This window comes from Scardinius erythrophthalmus (genome assembly GCF_964197995.2).
Source record: "Scardinius erythrophthalmus genome assembly, chromosome: 15".
NCBI lineage: Eukaryota > Metazoa > Chordata > Actinopteri > Cypriniformes > Leuciscidae > Scardinius > Scardinius erythrophthalmus.
In genome coordinates this window covers 13558923-13578429 of record NC_138235.1, presented here as the reverse complement: position 1 = coordinate 13578429, position 19507 = coordinate 13558923, and the positions used below count along the sequence as shown (strand labels likewise).

The following is a 19507-nucleotide window of genomic DNA, read 5'->3' as shown; positions in this document are numbered from 1 at the left end:
GACGGCCGCGGGAGAACGGCGCGAGGCCGGTGGTGTCATTACTGAGACGCGCCGGGTCTCGCATCTCTCACGGAGGAGCGGAAATTTTCTTAGCAAGGGTAAAACGCACATCAACCGATCACTTGTTTAGCGTTCATGTAAACACTACAGTCAGATTCACAGATCGGAATTAATTCAGTTAGATTGAAACGAGAGGTGTGCATGTAAACAATGAATGGCGACCGCAGAACGCAAAAGCCGAATCCCGGACATTTTTAACAGTCTCGCCCACCGGACAAGTCCGGGAAAAGGAAGATGGTAACCCCTACTTACTCAGCTTTCTCCTATTATTCAGCTTTCTCCACAGAACAAGAGCATGCTAGCTTAGCTTCCAAAGAAAGACGGCTGACACTGTGTGTACATTCTGTGAGTGAGATCCCACCCTCTATGGGCAGGTTGTAAACATGCGGAACAACGCCATCTACTGGCTGTAGTCTTTAGCCTCTGGACAGAAAATCCTCCGATGACGCAAAATGACGATTTTTGCGTCATCGGAGGATTTTTTCCAGACAAAAAATACATAAATCTCTCCTCTCAGGGGGATATGAGGGGGGAAAGCATGGTAATTCGAAATACTACAGGTTTTCTACTAATACAAAGCTTAATGCTAAATCCTGAAGTAACCCTTTAAGGACAAAATTGTCCCCACTGAAATCCATTAAAACTGCATAATTAAATTCCCGGGCATTTAACTATAAAATGATGCAATCTGTTATAATAGGCTTTCATTCTGTTGGCAAGGCTTTCTCAAATTTGGAACACGACTTGTTAAGATTTATGGCTTTGATTTTCTAGCAGTTTTAGAGTTCAAAATGTTTTAGAAAATATATATTTTATAAAATATTGTTCATGAATCATTTTCATAAACTTAAAAATTGGTTTAACTTTTTTATTCTGCCAAGGGTCTTCTTTAAAATTAGACCCAACTTAAGTCTGTGCTCCCAAGCTTCAAATTTTCATGACATTTTTGTCCTCGATATTGAAATTGAAGCTCAAGGGTTAAGTATATTCTTTTAAAGTATATAATAAGTACTCTTTTTAAAAGTATGCAAACTCGTACTTCTTTTCCGCAAGGGTAATTATGGTCACTGTGCTGTTTCTCTAGACGATTTAGATGCCATTGCACACACTGGCCGAGGTGTGGGCCAGACTGGGGTCTGTCTGAACTGACCTGTATCCTGAGTATCAGGTGACGGTTGGCGTGCTCCAGCTTCTTCTGACGGTTCTCCAGCTCCTTGCTGCGCTGCTGCTCTCTCTGAAGTTTCCTGATGTAATCCACAGAGGCCTTAAGAATAGTGCCCTTGTTCCAACGCATGTCCCTGAGGAACACAAGCACGTCCTCAGCTGACAACAGATAGAACTCTGATATGAACAGCATCAGCATCTGCAGCAATAATAGCATGTATTCATCTGGTTATTTGTAACTGCGTATGTATTGAACATCGTTGTCCTTACGGGTCATTTGATCTCGGAATCAGAGTCCCCAGTTCTTTGATTCGATCGTTAATGTTGAATCTTCGTCGCCTTTCAACTGAAACAGATGAAACATTCATGTTATACTACACAAATCACATTTAAGGCACTCTACTTACAAAGTCTGTGGGACACAGACAAAAACTTTGCAATTTTTTCTTATTTTTACAAACTGAGGGACGAGTAAAAATGACTGTCTTTGGTAATTGGAAGCAGGCTCCCGTCTTGTTTTGAAACTCACTTAAGTTATGGTTGTCCTTTTTTTGCCTTTCCTTTGCGAGAGCGCGAACTTCTGCCCCTAAAAAAGACAAAGGGAGGTGAGAGGAGAAACTGAAAGCAGGACGTTTATTAATTTCACAGATGTCAAATTGGCACCCTTGAAATGTCACTGCAGTCGACTTTTGTAGTTTATTTTCTCCAACCCAAATCTCTTTTCCACAAAATCTAGATCACTTCCTCTACAGAATACGACCAACGATTTTCTTTTGGGAATAAAATACAGTACCATGAATGCTCTGCATACCCGAGCCATTTGTAGACTCTCTAACTAATATTAACATTATAAATTGCTATAAATTCCCTCGTTTGAGGTGTACCATAAAGCTTTTATGATAAAAATGTTGGTATTACGTATGCAACTCTCTGTCATTAATTTATTTGACAAATGACAGTAATTTTCTTCAAATCTGCCAGGTACAGAGGGTTTTGGTAAGCGGATCCGCAGCAGCTTTGGCGCCTACGCTCTCATGTATTGTCATCATTGTCCCGCGTCCTCAGTGATTTGCTGGCTTTAAATTAAAACCTGCCATGGTGTTTCTTATTTGACACTGATTTAATAACAGTTCAATAAATAAGAAGTCAATATTGTGATATATTTACGGCTCGTTTCCACCGAGCGGAACGGTACAGTACAGTACAGTACGGTACGCAATCATTTCCGTTTCGATTCTCAGAAGTTGGGAATGGTCCCAAAATACCGAACCGTACCACTTTTATGGGACCCTTCCTTTGGGGTACCTAGCACAGTAGTCCAGTACCTAAGGGGTGGAGCTAGACTCACTGCAGATCGTTGATTGGTTGACAGAGAATCGTCACTTGCACATGTTACAAGGGAATGACAAAAACACAATTTATTTTTGGTCTTGTGACAAACAGCCACATGCCGAGAAGCAAGAACAAGATCTCAAGATCTGCGGTTTGTCCTCCATTGTTTACTGTTTACTGCGCGAGAATGACGTCGGTCGCTTCTTTCTGGCATACACCATGCCTATCAAGTAATGGTACTGTTGGAGGTGGAAACGCAAGCCGGATCAGGGTTTACCGTCCCGAATCGTACTGTACCGTACCGCTCAGTGGAAACGAGCCATAAGTCACAATATTGCATGTTTTTGCTAAATGTTTCCAACAAAAATACCACCTGTAAAGCCAGAGCTTTATGAATGAATCAGTGTTTTGAGCAAATCAATCGGGTGAACCACTGATTTAATGATCCGTTCATAAAGAGAGCCATTTACTTCATTCCTGAACGAATCAAATGAATGATTCAATGACTTACTCATTTAGACATTTACCGCCACCTACTGGCAGTTTTACTTTCTTACTTAGAGTATCACTTCATTTAAAAGTCATATTTTGGGGATAGTTTTCAAAAATGAAAATGGTTTATTTACATTTACTCATCCTCATGTCATTTCAAACCTGTATGACTTTCTTTCTTTTGCGAAACATAGAAGATATGTAGAATGTTGGTAACCAAAACTGTTTTGTCTGTAAATATATCTAAATACCAATTCAAAATCCTAAAAGTTTATGTGTAATATTATAAATTCATTGATGAATCAAATATTTGATGCTTTTCTAATTTAAAACAATAATGACTTTAAATTATCTTTTGGGGGTAATTTCTCAGCCAAATTTGATGTGTGATTATTTAATTGGCACATCATGTAATTAATTAGATTAGATCATGTAATTAAATATACACACACACACACACATTTAATTTTACACATCTTATGTACCTATATGAGCATGTTCATGTGTAAATCAAATCCATTAAATTGTTTCAGAGAGGACACAGTCATGCAGGAAAGGAGAGGAATCTTTGAACGTACCCACAGGAAACCCTTCAGGCCTTTGATAGTTCTCAAAGTTGCTACAGGAGCTGGGCTTGTCCATCATGTGCATCATCGCTGGGGATGGAGTAACTGTGAAGTATACGAGCACAAGTCTTATCATCATTCACATGACTTTAACAGGTGAAACACAATCCAGCACATCCTCTACAGAATGGCATTAACCGACTCATCCGTTGTTAAATAAACAACACTTACCAGAGAATTCCCTTTTAATGTTGGGCAGGTTAGCAGGGCACGAGTTACTAATAGAGAGTCCAGGAGGAGGCATCCCTGGGTTACTGTACAGGTCCAAGAGGTTCCCCGACACAGGAATCTAGAAACACAAGACCATATACATATCATGGTCTCATTTTACTGAAGTGTATCATATTGTGAAGTGCGTCTATGGCTTCACAAGACTCCTCTTGTCCTTTTTGAAGCTTGACATTATTCTCAATCCCCATTAACTGTCATTGCGTGGAAAAGAGCAAATTGAACTACAAATAAGTCCTATGGATTTCCAAGGACATGAGAGTGAGAAAATGATAGAATGTTCATCACTATACTTCACTATTTCATTGACAGACTATTTCATTAGATCACGCTACTTTCAACAATACCGACACCAACAACAGCTCTGATTGTGCGAGAAGCTAGAAGGAGAAAAAGTCTCATGAAATTCACTGCTAATTTGAATACATTCTTGAGTCACTTTTGGAGCAAGAGATCAGGGTTTGGCTGGTTAGCATTGTTAGCCCCTACAGGTAGATGTCTTACATTTTGTTTTTTGGAGGCAAAATCAAATTAGAAATCAAATAAAAAATATTTCATCATATTAACAAATTTTTGCAAGCAAAATTAAATAAATACATATGTATTACTATTATATTACTACTATTTTTTTGGAGGCAAAATAATATACAATGAATAAAAAAATTAATTATATTAACAGTTTACTTTTTTTGCAAGCAAAATAATTAAAAGTAAATTAAAACAAAATAAAATAATAAATATTTCATTATATTAACTGTTTCTTTGCAAGCTAAATTTAATAAATGCATACCTATTACTATTATATTACTGCTATTTTTTTAGGCAAAATAAATTTAAAATAAGATCAAATTAAATAAATATTTCATAATATTAATTGTTTTTTGCAGGCAAAATTAAATAAAAACATGCATTACTATTATATTACTACTATTTTAGGCAATAAATAAATAAATAAATTCAGGTCACACTTTAGTTTAGGGTCGGCATTCTCACTATTAACAAAGAAAAAAAAATAAATACATATTTCATTGGTATTATTACTGTTTTTGCAAGTAAAATAAAATAAAATAAATAATTATATCACTACTGTTTTATAGGGCTCTTAAAAATTCCTTCAGTCACTACTGAGGGGTTTGGCACAATCCATGTGTTTGTGCTAATCAGCACTATTACACAAAATCTTGATGTTCTTCCACGTACTCACATTAGTATTTACAAGAGCTGAAGATGTAAAAACGAATAAGAAAGGTTATAGAAAAAAGTCAAATATTTCTCTACCGTGTTCATCTGAAGTCCGGGGTCCAAGGAGAGTCCCATGATATCATCATTGTAACTGGATTCCAGACTTATTATGTCATCAATGACATCATCCATCTGAGAGAAATCAAAGGCGATCAGGTCAAGAGCTGTCAGAGGTCATCCGCTGAGGTACAGTGTAACATTGTGAAGTATCTAGTGTGCTGGAAATAACACAACAGTTCAAATCCATCCATTTCCAACGCTGAAAATCACTCGGATGAATCCGATGTACTGAAGCACATCCCAAAGCCACTCAACCTGCCAGTGCCAAGCTCGCTCTAATCTATTAACACATATTTTAGCGCTCTCTCTCTCTCTTGATCACACCGTGAGCAGTGACGCAGTCCACACCAGCTGTTTCAGAGACACTTCACAGAGCTGTTGGCTTTGCTCCTTCAATGAAATCAGTTTTATTGATTAACATCTTTATAATGTCTATCTATTAATACATCATTTCCTGATGTTGATGGATTTGTGAGTTTGCCACGTGAACCTGTCAGGATCCTGTCACCTCTGTCTAGGCTTGTTTATAGGTTTTCTGTCTCAGGATCCCGACATCCATGTTTTCATCTTAAACCCTGACAGAACCTCCGGAAAATATGTCACCACAAATTTAAAAGGAAATGGTAAATGTAAATGGGTTTTGTACCTGTTTTGTACCATCATTCAATTATGACTTTATTTTCAAGACTATTCAAGGGTTCAAATCACATATTTATTATGTTTCATCCGATTTGATAGTTAGCCTAAACGTGTGTATGTTAGAGAATTACAATCATTCGCAAATATGGCGCGCGTGAACGCTCATCCACAATTAGCATAATCCCGCCTATGAGTTACAACTACATAAAGTATGTGTCCAGGAACGCTGTGGAATCTTCTGGACTTCCTTCTCAAGTTTGACTCCAGCATATTACATAAATACAAAAGAGACCAATAGGCCATATGCCTAATAATAAATAAAAATGATCGTGTGTCCACCAAAACATTTTTAGCCAGCAAAAAAATGCCAGGCGCTCTTCTGAAAATGGCCAGCTAGTGGCACTTGAGAGCGCTCTGGAGGAGCAGCTGGTTACTATGATAAGGAAAATGCCAGGCAGTAATATGTTAACAGTATATGTTATTAATAATATTACTGAATATAAAAATGCAGTAACCAGCAATATTAACTTCTCCATTGTTGTTCAGTCACTGAACAAGGAGGACGGTTGGTCGGTGTGGTATTTGTCCCGCCCTTCCTCCACTGTGATTGGACGGCTGGGTAAAAAGTGACAGTGACGAATGCAGCGTTTTACCAAAAGTTAAACAGTTTTCAACTCTCATCAACAAAATAAAAAAATAAAAAAGACAATCATAAAGGGATGGACATGGTCAGCAACAATACTCAGGTCAGCTGTGGTGTTTAATTGATGCTGATTAGTACTGAGAAGCTCAAAGTGTGCCAAGATACACACATTACACCACACACCATTACACCACCAGCAGCCTGAACCGCTGATACAAGGCAGGATGGATCCATGCTTTCATGTTGTTTAAGCCAAATTCTGATCATAATAAAGTTAATATAACATTTCTTACAGTTTATTCATCATTGTTAATGTTAGTTATTAAATGTTAACCTGCCCATCCATTAAATAATATAGTAAAACTTTACAATAAGGTTTCATTTGTTAGCATTAGTTAATGTAACAATACATTTGTTACAGTATTTATTAATCTTTGTTAACGTTATTTAATAAAAATATAGCTGTTCATTGTTTGTTCATACAAGTGCAAATACAAGTTTTTGGTTTTAATAATGTATTAGTAAATGTTGAAATTACTGTTAACTAAAGTGTTACCCATTATTTTCAGAAAGGGTTGAAGTAAAATATTTCAGTATTCTTTATAGTAATTGAAACGGTGTCGTTACCTCTTTCTCGCAGTTGGGGTTGAGTGTCAGTAAGGCCATAGGACTGTTGGGGGCGCTGTTGCCCGGCCCCGGAGGCATTCCCCCGTGATCGCTGGCCTGGCTGGGACACGGCAAGCTCAACGCCTGCGACCCGAGCTTTCCTCCCAGTGTGGTGGACAGATACGCCTTCACCTGCTGCCTCTGAGCCTGCTGGATGTGATACTTAGTGGGATTTTCCAGATGCGTTTGAACCTTAAGACAGAGAGAGAGAGAGAGAGAGAGAGAGAGAGAGAGAGAGGAAGAGTTAGAATCACAGTTCGCTGAATGCTAAGTAATGGCACATTATACATGACGTTCTCCAGACAGAACGATGTGCTGTGAACGAATCCTTGAGCTTGAACAAACACTGTTTGAAGCTACTATCTACTAAATTGACTTGACCGATAATGATTGCAGATGGTTGTGCCTAAAAAGGGGTGAATAACTGATTAGTTTTGCCTGTTGAAGAATTAGTGCAAGACATAACAAAACACTACTGACGTGCTGTTTTTTGTCAAAATATGGCTTTCTGCTTTTTATGAAGCAACTTTGACGTCAGCGTCAGGTTAAAACAATGGAGTCTTTCTGCAGATCCAGAGCAACAAACGTCTCCCACCTCCATCCTATTTACAGAAGAGAGTCTTTGCCTGTCTAATTCAAGCCAGAGTGGGGTAATTCAGATCTCAGCGCTATAAACGTCAGAAAGGCTGACGAAACACACGTGCAATCTATCTTTGACAGCTAAACCGTCACATTTCCAGCTGTTCTCTGAGGAATGGTGAAGTACGCATGACTAAACTGAACGTTAACAGTATAACAACACTCACTCTAAAAAAGTCAGGAAAAATAGGGTCCAAAAATTGCGTTGATGTAAGAGTTAGGGTTAAAGGAAATGTCTGTAAACTGAAAGATGTCCAGGCGTGATGAAAATAAATTGTGTGTGAAGGTGTCGGTTCAAGCGCAAGAAAATGTGAAAGACGAACCATTTCAGTATTTGCATGCTTTCTGAGACGTGGCTTTCACAAAACTTCTCCAACCGTGAGTACAGAGTTCACGTCTTCTTGCACTCAAAAACACGTGTTAATGATAAACTTCAGCGGCGATGCAGCAATGGCCCGATCGGGTAAGTGACAGATCCCTCTACTGTCCCAAGCGCTGTTTACACTGACCCCGGGCCATCGGCCAGTCCTTATTGTTGAGACCTTCATTTATTTTACTTATGATTCAACAAATTTATCTAGAAATCAGAATATCATAGAGACTTAAGCCTGACTGTTAGGCCGATTATGAATGTAATTTGATACTTACGACTGATCATGCCCAAACGTGCCGAGTCAGAGACACAGTTGGTGTTTAAAATCTGCTCCAGTCATTGGAAACAGTCTGTAAGTGTGTGTTCAGTTCAGTCTTCGAATGTTTCAGCCAGTCGTTAAGAGTGTCCCCGGCTTTAGAGACTTTTTAGATTGGGACAGTCAGAGACCACCTAGCAACCACTCAAATCCCTAGTGACCACACAGCAATGTGCTTAAATTGACCCAAACCCATTAGTAAACGCATAGCAAAACTGCCCAAAGGGCCTTGTAATGAAAATCATTCAGAACAACGTAGCATTGTGGTGGTGAGTTTGGAACTGGCAAAATCTAGATGCTTAACTGTTTGTTTAACAATAGACCCTTTCACACATACAGTCTTTACTGGTAAATTGCTGGTAAGAGATCATGTGTGAACAGGAACTTTTCAAAAATACTGGGAAGTTTTTTTGTAAGGGAAGTTGTAACATTACCAGCAAATTACCGGTAATGTGCGCGGTGTGAACGCATAATGAAGATTAGCGGTATGATCGTGTACGAGGTCAGGACACGCTGACGTAAGAAGTCTTCTTTGGGCCAATCAAGTTCTTATGAAGATGACGTGATTACTCTGCGCTGTTTACAGTAAGCTTTTTAATAGTTTTCTATGTAAATATGCGTAGGAATTTTTGACCGTTTGGCCACGTCTCGCAGCTTTTTCATTGTTTTGCGCACGAGACCCAGCCTTCTTTTCCTTTCATCAGCGCTGCGGATCTGCAGTTGGATACTATTATGTGCGTCTCGTGTTTTAAAGAGCAAAAACGCGTTCTGTTTGATCATATGCCTTTCACTCAGACGTCAAACTTTTTTGTCAAATTGAACAGAGAGAAACTAAAGCGCTTCTCCTCATGAAGACAACGGCACAGCGTTTAAAGATCATTTCTGATGACTGACATCACAGAATTTACCGGTATTTTAGTGCTGATGTGCAAATATCATTTAATGAATCAACAGCCCATTGGCTAATCTTCAACATGTTTGCCATTAAACGTTTGTTTTGGATTGATCTATCTGTCGCACAACTCTAAATGAAATTTAATGACGTCAAGGCTGTAATGTGATTGGTTATCAAGGCAAAAGTGATATCCTTCGTCATCGGTTTTGTTTGGGTTCTTGTTCTAAACTTTGCATGCAATGGCAGATCCGCTACTTTTCTTGTTCTATCCTTGCGAGCGAATGTCCTGTAAATGACACGACTCAGGCAGCGCTGCCCTCTGGTTTCTGGTAGGGTATAAAAAACTGCACATGTCGAGCGCATTCACGTCTGTGCGCGAGACGGAGAGTAGCCTGGTGTATATTCGCTGCATCTGAACGAGCATGAATGTGCACGCGGAAAAATTACATCATCACATTGTCTTGTGACCTCGCTGACCTATCAGACAATGACTTTGTGGGCAGCGTTTGCGCTCAAAGGTACCTCACGAAAAAGCGTAACATTTTACTGATCTATAGCAAAATAGAGAGAGCTTTGGTGATAACCAAGCGAATATTTAATTACTACAATCCTAATTTCTCACTATATATAACATTAAAAAATAGAAAACATTGGTCAAATACGTACATTTACACACAAACTGACCAGCAACTTTCAGACGACATCATTATTTTAGCTCAACTGTCACAGAATGAAAGCAGAGGATTGTGGGATATTCAAAAATGTATCAGATGAAGACATCTCAGGAGACAGGAAGTGAAGCTAACTTTGGATTTGTACGTGCCTTTTTAAGTTTTTTTAAGTTTTAAGGCTTAAGTTACAAGTTTTGAGTACCTGACTTCTCAACAATGCTGGATGGTTTAGAAGACAATTTACTCGACCCCCTGTCGTTTAAAAAAAAAAGTTCAACGGCGAATATAAGTGCCTCCGTTTATCTGACTGTCCCCAAACATTTAAATTGCAATGTATGTTGGGATAGTAGCAGACTTTCCTTTAAATAAGAGGGGACTGTTCTCAGCATGGCCTGAGGAGATAGACTGGAAGTTAAGGAGGTTGTGGATGTCAAAGTTTCAACCATAAAGCTATAAAAACTCTACCCTAAGGCGAGAATGAAGTGGAGCACATTCAAAGGACTATCTCTATATGTCTCTATATATCTATCTATTCAAAGGAAATCTATGTGTTATGCTACATATGCATACATTTGAATGGGATCCATAAACAATCATGAGACCTTAAGAATGAAACCACATGAGTCCAAATGATACCATTAACCATGTGTCTGTAGTGCTAATAAAGCTTAATTACAAAGTTAAATTGAGCATTAAAGGTTTTTAAGATTACTTAAAGGTTACTGTAAAAACTTGGACTTTGAATGCCATATTTTATTGTTAACAAATGAGATATTATTATTTTTTTGGTTATTTTTGGTGCTTGACAGTAAAAATAGCAGCTCAGATACTCTGCTAAACTTGTGCAAGTCTGGAATCACATAAAGCTGAGTAAATTATGCATTTCCTGTTCGAACGTTACTATTTACATTACATAGTAACCACATACTTACTATTTACACTAATAACATTAAATGAAACAATGGATTATGTGCCCAATAAAGTGGCAGATCGAAAGTTCAATAACAAACCAGTTCCTGCAGCTGAAAGTTTCTCAATCAAATTTAGCAATTGAGAGGGCAAAAGGCAACTAACAAAGATTTGTCTTCATCGTCTCGTCTTTGCTTGACTTGTGTGGCGGTCTTTGCCCCCGGCCAGATACTGCCACAAGAACATCCTTCTCAATGCTGAGACTCCAAGAATGAGACGCATTGTTTGGGGTTTTACAATATGACCGAACTCTTGCACTAGTGCAGTGATGAACGATATAAAAATGTTTTTGCTTAACATGGACAAGACTCTCATTGATTGGTTGGTGCTCTAGGGGTTCTTACAAGTGGTCGACGGGTATGTTTTTTTTTTTTTTTCAGTGGGTGATAGCTGATGAAACACAAACACACACATTCTATACACATAATATTTAGGGTCGGTATCACCAGTTCCGCAAATAAGCTTGAACTTTCTCCTTCTGTGGCATCATGACAAGCGGCAGCATTTTTACATGTTTCCAGGACGGCATCTGCCGTTTCTTATCTCTGCCGTTTCTCAGCGCAGATTTCACTCGATATCCGGGGGCGTTTAGCTCATTGTGGGGAAAAATCGATGTTACGGCATTTGGTTTAAGCTTAAGCTTATACGCTTATATCCATCGCCACCTGTAAGCTCTTTCAGTAGTTGTGATCTACTAAAAGCCTCAAATGCATCAGGGCTAAAGTGGAGAGAACAATTATTTTTTATCAATTAACTTTATGCCAAAAGTATAAAGCCAAAATGAGTAATTTCGGCACTCGTTGAAGAACAGGCAGCGACTTAAGCGTGTAGCAAGTTCATGTATTTTCCTTTTTTTTTTTTTTTGGAAACGCAAAGAGAAAAAAATGTTTGTAACTGCTCAACAATTAAGTTTTATTCGTCCAGACTTCTTCCCGTTCTTTTCTCCTCTTCTTATCGCTAGGAAAGCAGTGAAGACTTACAGCACTTCTCTTGTTGCTCTTCGACAGAAAATTACAACCAAAAGCCTCACAATGAGGGATCGTATCAGTATTTTTATTTTTTTGCGGTAAAAACAGCAACAGGTAGCGTCAGTAGCTCACCGAGTGCAACCATTTGATGTCATCGACGCAGAATGCACTGCGCACCTAAAATGGCGCCCCCCATTGTCCAAAATAATATAAAACGATTTGGATTTTTTAAATAACTTAAATCTTTCGAATACATATTTCAGTAAGAGACATCATTTACGTTATATTAGGCCATACAAGTCTTAATACCCAGGGTTCACTTCAAGTTAAAAAAAATACTTACATGAGTGCTATATTAAGTCTTATGAAACCATCAGATCAAAATTAAACAAAGATTCACTGAAAATCTTCCCATCAAAGCTCTCACATATCAGAACAGAGCACTTCTGTTGAGGATATTATGAGAAGACTTCGCAGATTTGGATTTCGATACAATGGCAAGCAACTGGCAACAAAGAAATCTAGTACGTTTCACGAGCTAGTACAAACCATACGTTTAAGAGGACGGTGTTAGGCGATGTCAAAAGTCAAATCCATAAGCTGTGTCGCTAAACATTTTTCTTGTGTTTTGTTATCCCCCCACCTTTGGAATATTGTGAATAGCCAATGGTGAAATTGATCCCTCGACTATGATCCCACTTTTTCAGCTTATTTTCCCTTTTCCCAATGTTAAATATGCCGGGGAATGAAACAGTCGCTCCTAATTACAGGCATTCTTTGCTGAATTAGCGTTTGGTGTGTGCTAAGACTGTTCTTGCCTTTGTCTCCCTTCTAAACCTGATCCCGTACTTATTTATGAAAAGATCAAAGGTCACTTGGCTAATTAGGGGCCAATCAGTCTTTAGACAAACTCATCTGAGCTTAATGTTTTCACTTTTCAAGTCCAGCGGCTCTGCCTGGTACACCTCTGCGTCGCTTTGGGAAAGGGGCGACTAAGCTAGTCAGAGACGGGCAGACTCAAAGCTTTTGCGCTTTCTTTTTTTTCTTCTTTCTTTTGATCGTTTGCTCATTTTTATTCTCATAAAAAAAAAAAAGGAAAAGCTTTCATCCCCTCTTGTATTACTAAAATCTGTCATTTATGGGTTTCAGTGGGAAATGATTTAAACGGTTAAAGTCTATCAAAGACACAATCAGAGCTTAGTTTAAAATGGGTTCAACCATTGTATTCACAATCAATTGCATGTTCTCTAATTTTCTAATATTTTTTACTATATTTTTCTAAATACTTTTATTATATGTCTAAGTTTTGACTCATTCTCATTATATTTATTTATAACTTTTTGTAATTAAGTCCACCTGGTAACACTTTATTTGACAGTGTTCTTGTTATGCCTGGTTCAGACTACATGATATCAGCCGATATTAACCAATAAGAGCAGAGAAGCTCTTCTGTAAAGAGCTTTTAAACTATGAAACGAGAGAAAGACGATGGTATTGGTGCTGCTAGGTGGAATTATGCAATGGAGGAAAGATTCGTGGAGCTTTCAATACTTCTACAATACTTCCTCCTATGTGCAACAATACTTCTACAATACTTCTACCTATATGCAACAATACTTCTACAACAATACTTCTACCTATGTGAAAAAGATAAATGATGGAGTACGATAGTTGAGGCGCTTCAGCAACCCGGTGAGTGCTGGAATTAGCATTATGCTAGTACAACCATTGTTTGTTTACGCTCTTGTTTCCAGAAGTCAGTCCTAGTTCCGCCTCCTCAATGACATCATGCATATCATTAAAGATGGCAAACAATGATTGGTCGGGAAGCAACGTGTAGTCTGACATGTTTCTTGTCCACGACACGATAAGAATATAGGATAAGAATAAACGCTAATCTGACACAGATCGTAACTATCGTAATAGAAAAAAAATTGTTATCTGAATCCATTATTACACGTTACAAGTACTTAATATAGTAATAACATCATGCAAAAGTACATGCAAATAACCGTGAACCAAACCCTAATCCTAACTTTAACCCTACAGAAAGTTCATGTTGTTATGTTGTCATTACACTGAATGAAAATTGTTGTAGAAACAATTTTCACTTAAAAATTGTTGCCAAATTTTACAAGTAACAGCAAGTAACACACTGAATCAAACATTACATGTTTAAGCAGAAAGACTGAAATAGTATTTTCTTGTAAAACGTTCTCCACTAACCTTTGTTGTATTTGCCGCTTTGAAAAAATATTTTTACAGTGTAATATTAATCAGTAATTAAATGTATAATTTAAGATAATTAACTAAAATAAAGTGTAACCCCACCTTTTATATTTCTTAATGGATTTCAGTTTCCGCAACTGCCAAGTAAATTCCTTGATAAAGAAATCTTACCTGGACTAAACCTATCATGCATAGATTCCAATATATATATATACATATATACATTTTATTAACATTAGAAATATATATATATATATATATATATATATATATATATATATATATATATATATATTTCTAATGTTAATAAAATGCATCATGGATAAAATATAAACAGTGGATTTCAAGGTTAGGTCCATAAATCTAAACTAAAAAAACTAAACTCCACTCATTTATGAATGAATAGAAATTAAAAACCATTTTTCAAATACTTCTGCTTTTGGCTATAATGTTACAGTCAGTAAGTCGTACTAATGCATTAGAGGTACAATGAAAAACTTCAATGTTCCAGTCTGTATTGTTTATATTGCGGTTACAACCAAAACACTGTGTTTGTAGTCAAATAAAATCTGCGCATGTGTTTGCATGGAAGGCAGTGTGTTTAAATTGTTGACAGCCGTTCAATGGATTGAATGACCAGCACATCATCAGCTTAGCATAAGTAACGACTGACTGAACATAAATACTACGTTAAGGAGTACATGCCATGCCCTTTTTATCCTTTGATATGAGCCACTCTAAATCAGACGCTAAAGAATCAGTCGCTTTCAAACACGACTACGGTGATTCCTCACGGTGTCAACATTCAACCACATACTTTCTCTCCGTATGCCATATGTTTAAAACATTGCTCATTTTCTTATACATTTATATTCTGTCTTATCGTTCAATTAATGCACGGTGAAATTAAGAAATCAGTATTTAAAAAATAAATATTATGCCTTATCCAAAAATACTCATAAAATATCAAAAGTATCATGCACTTTTCCTTAATTTTAAAAACATTTAATTCGTTATACAGCATTTGGATCAGACTGGCCGTTGCATGCTGGGTGGTCTTGATTTGTGAAATGAGCTTCTGTTGACAGGAGAGCGTCAAGCATAAATATAATGCATTTCACACATCTTTCAAAAACTGTTGTGTGAGAATGAAAATATGGGAGAATTAATTGCTTCATAAATATCCCTAAGGTGTTTCAACAAAGTATGTGCTAATAGAAATGTTGCAAAGAACAAGTGACACATGAGTAGAACCTACTCCTAAATTAGTGTTATTTAATATCATTGAGAGATTAATTTCAGTTTTCAGTTTTAGTAATTTAGTAATAAGTTTTTGCTTTTTTTGTGAAAAATAAAATATAATTTTTATTCATTTTAATTTCAGTTTTAGTACATAAAATTAAACTAAATGAAAACGAGAAAAGTTTTTGGCGACTAGCTGAAATAAAATAAGTTTAGGTTTTTATATTTTATGTATTTCAATTAATGTTTATTTTATTATATGTAATGAAAATATTTTTTAGTTTCAGTTATAATAACAACCCTGTCCTAAATCTGTCCAATTTTAAACTGGTTTAAATTCAACAAGAATATTAGTTAATATTCATATAATATTCATATTAATAAAGTTAATCTAAAATTAGGTTTCATTTATAAAACAGCGATGAAGCAGATAAAAATAGTTAGTTAAACTGAAAATATTAAAGAAACAGATAAATCATAGAAAAAACTACTAAAGAATAATTGAATAGAACAGTAAGAAAGACTAATATTGTCCTTAAACTTGATATGTGAACTTGAAAATAACCAGAAGACATTAACTAGACCAGACCATTAACATGGGTAGAAAACTGAACTAGAAAAATACAAAAAAATATGAATATAGTCATGCAATATCACTAATGCCGATGCACATTCGAACATTCATATACATTGAACTGAATATAATAGTTATAGAATAAAACAACAATCAACGCACATGACTGTTTCCCATCCCTGTGACCCAATCACAGACAGTTAATAACGTCACAATAATTTTTCCCCAAAAAAACTGAGCAAAAGTAACATAACGGCTCTTACCGAGTGACATTAGCAGCCCGAGTCCTTTGGGATGCAGCAGATTTTGTTGCATTTATCACAGTCTGTGCACAATAGCACAGAAATCAGTAACAGTCTATAGTTCCGCAGACTAACAAGGAATCAAAGCTATGAAAAGATTTTGAATGTAGCTGAGCAAATAGGATTAAAGATGGCTAATTCCAAGAGGCTGGAGCACAGCATGCATTAAAGAGGAATTCTCTGGGGAAAGATAATCCCCATATGCGTTTTAACACACTTCACTGTCCCCTGCCCACCCCGTTCCCTCCCCTTCCTTACGGACAGTATCATAATCAGACACGCTTGGGCTGATAAAGACTCGAGCTCAAGTTGAACTGAGCGGTCAGAGCAGAAGAACAAATGCATGATATGCTAATGCCAGCGCAGACAAACCATGAAAAGTCATGGAGAACGAAACAACTATACAACCAAAAATGATTATGATATGGTCAACTGAGGCTTTACTGTGAAATCCTGTCCAATTCTTTGATTTCACATGTTGTTGCATTCCAGAGTGTGTCAGAATTCAGTGAGAGTATGTGCTGCATTCTCGGAGTCGCCACAAGGGGCGCTATAGCGAACATTAGCCTGAACGATCTTTTGCTATGCTCAGTTTTCTCTTTAAGGTCAACTAGTGTCATCGCGAAACAACGGTTTAAAGACAATCCTAACTTAGTTGCTAGATTAGTGATTTTTTTCCGCAAAAAAACGACTAGCGACAAATTTATAGCTAGTAGTCAGTCACTACATCATACTCTTTCTGCTGTCTGACCGAAAATATGTAAATTAAAACGACTTTAATGGACATTCGGCTGTATATTATATTAAAATGCAGTATTTGAAAATGGATTAGGAGAGAAAACAGATGTAAAGTGCCGACAGTTGGCGCATTACGTCATCTAGCGACATCTAGAGACTTTTTGAGTAGGCTTTAGCTACTTTTCATTGAAAATAGTTGGCAGCACTGAATCTGGCAGCACAAGCTAGACATGCCAACCATTCACCCGTTTCAACTGCACATTTACCAGCATTTCACGCCTTAAGCACAAATATACATTTAATTATATTTCTCAACTAAAGTGAAACAGTAGCATTATTAAACAATTTTTTGTTATCTGATTATTACTTTGTGATGCAGGATGAGATTCATTTTGATTCCAATTTACAAGATATTGATTTTATTCACATTTATTTTAATTGGGCATATTTCAGTAATAATGTTGAACAATTTAGCATAAAAATATATGAGAAAATGTTTTTCTGTGATATAGGGCAGTGTTTCAAACTGAATCAAATCTTTTTTACATTTTCATTAAAAAAAATGCCTCAGAGAATTCGGAAATTGAGCTACGCTGGTCATGCTGTACATTTTAACTGGCACACTGAATCATTTGTTTCATGAATTGGACTATACTGTTCGTGTTCATGTTGTATGTTTGCTTTTGCGTGCAGCCTGTAAGGATTTTTTATTGCATTGCATTAAATGCAGAGTCTGATTTCACTTCATAATCTCAGTTGCATTTTGAGACATTTTTAGTCGAAATGCCAAGAAAGTGAAGCACCGATAATATTAACACAACATGCCCTAAATCGTAAAAACACTACCATTAAATCTTATCCCTAGAAAGCCTACTCTATCATATTTGATACACACATTTCTAAGGCCTCTAAATCATCAACATGCTCAAACTTTGCTGAAAAACCTGTCCTACATTCTTCTACACGATGACAGTTTATGAGTAAAACGACTCTCTTCAGGTCGTAGTTCATGCATCTTTTTGCTGTAAAATCTTAAATGATTTTTTTAAAGCAAATGTAAGACTGACTTTTATATTGTTAGTAATATTACAAGATTCAACTTTTTTCAAATGTTTATTTGTTCATCTCTCAATCATCGTTGTCTTGCATTGCATTATGTTTTAAAACTACTCAGCTTTGACCATAAAGCTAAACGTTTAAATGTCATCTTACTTAATGGCATTTTATTGGGAGATATAAAGTGACAACTGATATTTATAAGCATTTTATATGAGTAATCTGCAATAATGTTATAAAGATTTTATTGATTTACATTACTAATTATCAGAATTTCATCTTCCTTCCTGGCCATAGAAATATCAGCAACTGAAGCAAACTGCATGTTTCTGCTCAGTTTGGGCCTCTGAATTAAATCATATTAATCAATTATTTTGTATATATATAAATACACACATATGCATGTATATATTTAAGAAAAATGTGTTATTTATATATTAAATATAAAACATTGTCTACAGTTTCAGTAAATGGTTGCATTTCAAAAACTTGATTGATGAATGATTAGTCTGATTGCGGTGGGTACCTTCAGCACCTCCACGGGCACCTGTGTGGCGCTGGGCGGGCCGGGGGGCGCGCTGACGTTGATGGCGGGGCTCTGGGTGACGTACGCTGAGCTCTGCCGTCTCTGCCGCTCTCGCCGCTCCTGCTCTTGGAGCTGCTCGCGCATCAGCTGCTGGCGGAGCAGGATCCGAGAGGTCACGGCCGACGAGCCCAGCGGGGGCTTACAGGAGCCATGCTGATGCTCAGAGGGATTACTGCAGGCAGACAGACACACAGACAGAGAGAGAGAGAGGTGAGAAGCGGGGCTCTGTAGAGGGACCCTGTTTGCTACACTAGGTGCTGGATAATTGAATTATTTTGAGATCCTGGTAGTTAATTAGAAAGCATAATTACGTGAACCCCAGGGATCGAGTTGGATTGGACTGAGCTAAGCATCACTACTATACGGTTATGAGTTTGAACAAACTCAAAGTATTAAACTTGCATAACTTAGACCACAAATGTTCTGCTGACATGATATACAAACGCATGCGGTTAGTTGAGGAGTTTTGGAATTATTATTGGACCTTTTTTACCCATAGTGGACAATAAAATCGGTGGAAAAATGCATTTCACTTCCACAAAAAAGGCCAGTAAGGAACCACCTCGCAAACCTCCCACAACACCCTATAGGACACACTAAAGAATACTGTATACTTAAGTGTGAACCGAGTGACATGTTTTCAGACACTTAACTGTATATTTATTGCAATGACATGAAAATGTATTATAGTTTACATTTATAACAAACACAATTGGCTAATCTTTTGAGTGCTTTTTTGACCCACTTAAGTACGACTTTATGAAAACTTGTTTCCGCCACTGAATAAAAAAAAATGA

General features: G+C 37.1%; 1 protein-coding gene across 4 annotated transcripts in view; it reads right to left on the bottom strand.

Annotated features, from left to right (window-relative positions):
• The window catches only part of mitfb (melanocyte inducing transcription factor b), a 54412-nt gene that overhangs the window by 5814 nt on the left and 29091 nt on the right, over positions 1–19507 (bottom strand). For 3 of the 4 annotated variants that reach the window (XM_081387218.1, XM_081387221.1, XM_081387219.1), the window contains exons 2-9: positions 18651–18882; positions 7114–7344; positions 5181–5276; positions 3846–3963; positions 3627–3719; positions 1754–1810; positions 1495–1570; positions 1211–1358 (exon numbers count right to left, since the gene is read on the bottom strand). In XM_081387218.1, the coding sequence (XP_081243344.1) occupies positions 1211–1358; positions 1495–1570; positions 1754–1810; positions 3627–3719; positions 3846–3963; positions 5181–5276; positions 7114–7344; positions 18651–18882 (1051 nt within the window). The remainder of the gene's footprint in view (positions 1–1210; positions 1359–1494; positions 1571–1753; positions 1811–3626; positions 3720–3845; positions 3964–5180; positions 5277–7113; positions 7345–18650; positions 18883–19507) is intronic. The other variant, XM_081387220.1, reaches the window with a different exon arrangement.